Source organism: Sphaeroforma arctica (genome assembly GCF_001186125.1).
Source record: "Sphaeroforma arctica JP610 unplaced genomic scaffold supercont1.1208, whole genome shotgun sequence".
In the NCBI taxonomy this organism is placed as follows: Eukaryota; class Ichthyosporea; order Ichthyophonida; genus Sphaeroforma; species Sphaeroforma arctica.
The window spans coordinates 15526-19681 of NW_014039350.1; the positions used below are offsets into that span (position 1 = coordinate 15526).

General features: G+C 40.7%; 1 protein-coding gene across 2 annotated transcripts; it reads right to left on the reverse strand.

Moving 5' to 3' along the window:
- Window positions 1-1648: 1648 nt before the first annotated feature.
- Window positions 1649-4100, reverse strand: SARC_10329. Of its 2 annotated transcripts, XM_014295638.1 has the most exons (5): window positions 4034-4100; window positions 3283-3366; window positions 2783-2912; window positions 1812-1926; window positions 1649-1760 (listed from the first exon to the last, which is right to left on the reverse strand). In XM_014295638.1, the coding sequence occupies exons 1-4, from the start codon at window positions 4067-4069 to the stop codon at window positions 1829-1831; spliced, it is 348 nt and encodes a 115-aa protein (XP_014151113.1). In that variant the 5' UTR covers window positions 4070-4100; the 3' UTR covers window positions 1649-1760; window positions 1812-1828. The 2 variants fall into 2 exon arrangements, with proteins under 2 accessions (XP_014151113.1, XP_014151112.1); XM_014295637.1 differs by having other exon boundaries at window positions 1751-1926.
- Window positions 4101-4156: the final 56 nt, after the last annotated feature.

A 4156-nucleotide genomic window follows, 5' to 3' on the forward strand; every position in this document is an offset into this window, starting at 1 on the left:
TCTCCGACTCAGAATGGTACATATATATATATATATAATATATATATATATATATATATATATTACATATATATATACATGTATATATGTTTATATATATGTATGTGTGTATGTGTGTGTGTGTATAAAGTTCATTAATCTACTTATTTATTTATCGATCTATTTATTGGTTTAGGTACCTATGTATGTATGAACGTGTTTGTGGCCTCTACACGTTTGTTTTCTATTTTGTTTCATAAACTTCTTTGTACGCGTTTTCCCTCTACGTTTCAGTCATATTGTGAAGATACTGACCTGCCAATGTTTCTTTTGTCGATCCGTCGAGCGATAGTTGCATGAATTGCAAACTGACTCACTTTATAATATTTATGTTGTAGTCGTATTGTATCTCTTTCGATTCATATTATTTCTGTTTTGATTCATATTATTCCTTTTTCGAAGTATATTATTTCTCTTTCAAATTATATTATATCACTTTCTACTTATATATCCCTTTCGATTTATGTTGTATCTCTTTCGGTTTCCATCCTTCCTCGTTATACTGATATACCCCGTCATCCCTCAGCTCATCTCACTCGCTTGCAATCGCCTATGCATCAGAGAGCGTACAGCAGTGTTCCCGGGACATTGCCGTGATATACTATCTCTGTAAGAACTGGAAACAAGACATGGGCGGTGTACTGATAGACCACGTGACACACGAAGAACACGTGCCGCAGTTCAACTCACTCGCAGCGTTTCACGTGCCACGTCTACACGAAGTGACGGCAGTGACTGCTAAGGCCAAAACACCTCGATTCAGTATTTTCGGGTGGTTCTATGCTTCAGTAAGTTGTGTCGAGTGTTGAGATGGCAGATAAGTTTGTGTTGCAAGGTACACTCAAGGGTGGTTCTATGCTCCAGTATGTTGTGTCGAGTATTGAGATGGCAGATGGGTTTGTGTTGCAAGGTACACTCAAAGGTGGTTCTATGCCCCAGTACGTTGTGTCGAGTGTTGAGATGGCAGAAAGGTTTGTGTTGCAAGGTACACTTAATGTGTAGGGGAACGGATCGGTTGGGTTTGGGACGCTGCTTGTGAGTATGGTATTATATTTGCGTAAACGAGGTGTGACTTATTTTGGAATCTTACCTTCTATGTATTCAGGGAAAACTGTACCAGCTCAAAACCGGACATAAGAATTCAAAAAAGAATAAGAAGAGGAAAGCAAATAAGAAGAATAACAATCAAAATAGCGTGGCCAAGAAGCTAAAAACATAAAACATGAACCATTTAATCGTGAAGGTATCAAGACGAAACAAAAATCATAAACATTAAAACATTAATCTTGAAAATATCAAGAAGAAGTAAAATACATAAACATAAAACCAATGAATCGCATACTTATCAAGAAAGAGCAAAACCCATATAAACGAACCCACTAATCTTGAACATAAAAGCAGAAGCTGGCGCCATATCCTCCACTGGTCACAACCCCTCACTACCACACTTGCCGACATCTTCAGAAGCTCACAGCACAAAGCGCAGTGACAGTTTAGGGTATAGGGTTTACACTTTATATTGCCCTGTGGCTGTCTTTCATTTATCTGCTAATGCTAATCTTTATTAACTACTCATTCAAGCTGTCTTTTATTTATCTGCTAATGCTAGTCTTTATTACCTACTCATTCATGCTGTCTTTCATCTATATGCTGATGGTAGTCTTTATTACCTACTCATTCGTGCTGTCTTTCATCTATCTGCTGATGCTAGTCTTTATTACCTACTCATTCATGCTGTCTTTCATCTATCTGCTGATGCTAGTCTTTATTACCTACTCATTCATGCGGTCTATTGGATGCTGCGGTGTTCCCTGCTGACCGGTGTCTGCAGTGTCTTCATTGCGGTCGTGAGTGCGCCTAAAGTGCCGTCATACGTTTCTGCCCAGGCTGCCATGAGAACAGGACAGTGTCAGTGTGTAGGTTAACGACACTCCTACCCAGAAACCACATGTGTGTGCACATGCATGCGAATGCCTCCTATGGGTATATAAATAAATAGAACTCACAGGTGTGTATACATGCATGTGAATGTCTCATATATGTACATACACACCCATAACTCACATACATATGTACATGCATGTGAATGTCTCATATATGTACATACACACCCATAACTTACATACATGTGTACATGCATGTGAATGTCTCTGTGAAGCTCAAACCAGTGCCTCATCGACGTACGGCGACTACGTCTATACACGTTCTTACTGGTACACCAACGTCAACCAGTTAGATCCCGTTAATACTTCACAAGCACTTACACACGCACAGCGGCACATAACCCTCACAACACGTGTATAGGACCGCAGTACTGTGTAGGTGTGCGGTACCGCTGTTGAGGATTGTACCTACATACCATGCATGGATTGTATCTACATACCATGAATGGATTATACCAACACACCATGAATGGATTGTACCTACATACCATGAATGGATTGTACCTACACACCATGAATGGATTGTACCTACATACCATGAATGGATTGTACCTACATACCATGAATGGATTGTACCTACAAACCATGAATGGATTGTACCTACCTACCATGAATGGATTGTACCTACATTCCATGAATGGATTGTACCTACACACCATGAATGAATTGTGCCTACATACCATGAATGGATTGTACCTACATACCATGAATGGATTGTACCTACATACCATGAATGGGATGTACCTACACACCGTGAATGGATTGTACCTACACACCATGAATGGATTGTACTGACATACCATGAATGCGAGACACGTGGATGCTCCTGAGGTCCTGGTCTTTCAGATAATCGAACGACATGATCTCGCCCCAGTACGCTTCACTGATCTTGTCGACAAGTGACTGGGTCACGTTGAGTTCTTGATACGCCTGGCAGATGAGTAGCGAACCAGATGACGGGCGATTGAGTGTGTAATAGGGACACACACCCCAATAAGACATACACCGAGCCAACCTGTTGTGTATGCAACAGGCGAAACCCTAAACCCTAAATTATAGGCATCCGAGAAGGCAGCAATGAAGAAACTAAAATGACTTGGGCATGCGCCTAACATCTGTGACATCCAGACACGAGTACACATACGGGACTATCTCATGCACACACATACGTAACGGAGGATCCCCCATGGTTGAAAAGCCACAAACGCATACATATAAACGGTTACTACATCAAGTGCCTATGGGTACTGGCCTGCTGGGCATGTCGACTGAAATAAACGTTGAGTTTGACTTGTCATACCGCGGCCATCTTGCTCTCCACCAGTCCTATATCCTTATCCACTTTGGAGGTCTCTAAATCAGCTCCACTCGCCATCAGCCCTTGCTTGAGCGCGAATGTGATGTGGGAAGCAGTGTTACTGATGTATGCGTACATACATTTGTATATCATACATATATACCTACGTACATACATACATATATACAGACATCTATTATATATATATATATATATATATATACGGACATACGTACATACACACGTCTGTGTCTATGGTGCTATTCGAAACCGACGCCGAAAATTTGCAAGGAACACGAGCGCCACACAAACTGATGCAACTGCACAGAAAGAAAAAAGACATCAAAACACGGACAATAAATTGAAAGATGAAAAGAGATATACGAACCAATCTCACCGTATTTAAAAATACTCAAATGTGACTACTGTGTAGTATTAAGTACACAAATGCATATACAAATGTGACTACTGTATAGTACTAAGTACACACGTGCATAAACAAATGTGACTACTTTATAGTACTAAGTACACACGTGCATATACAAATGTGATTACTACTGTGTATGAAGGAAGTACTACATATGCATTCACGAATGTTTTCCCCATAGTACTTCACGAGCACATGCCAGCACACGCCGAGTACGCAACCGTTCGTGTGCCACAGAGCTACACACAACACGCAGATGTTTCCAATTACTATCTATACGACCAAACAGCAGAACTACTTCGTGGAGTTGCCGTCACTTACACACACCTTAGACACCTGTTTCCTACTCTGCATCTTCTCCATTTCATCCAGAGTCTCCAGCCAGTAGTTCAGCTACGTGCCACGGGATGAAAATGAATATATCACATGTCAGATAAACATTTATACATA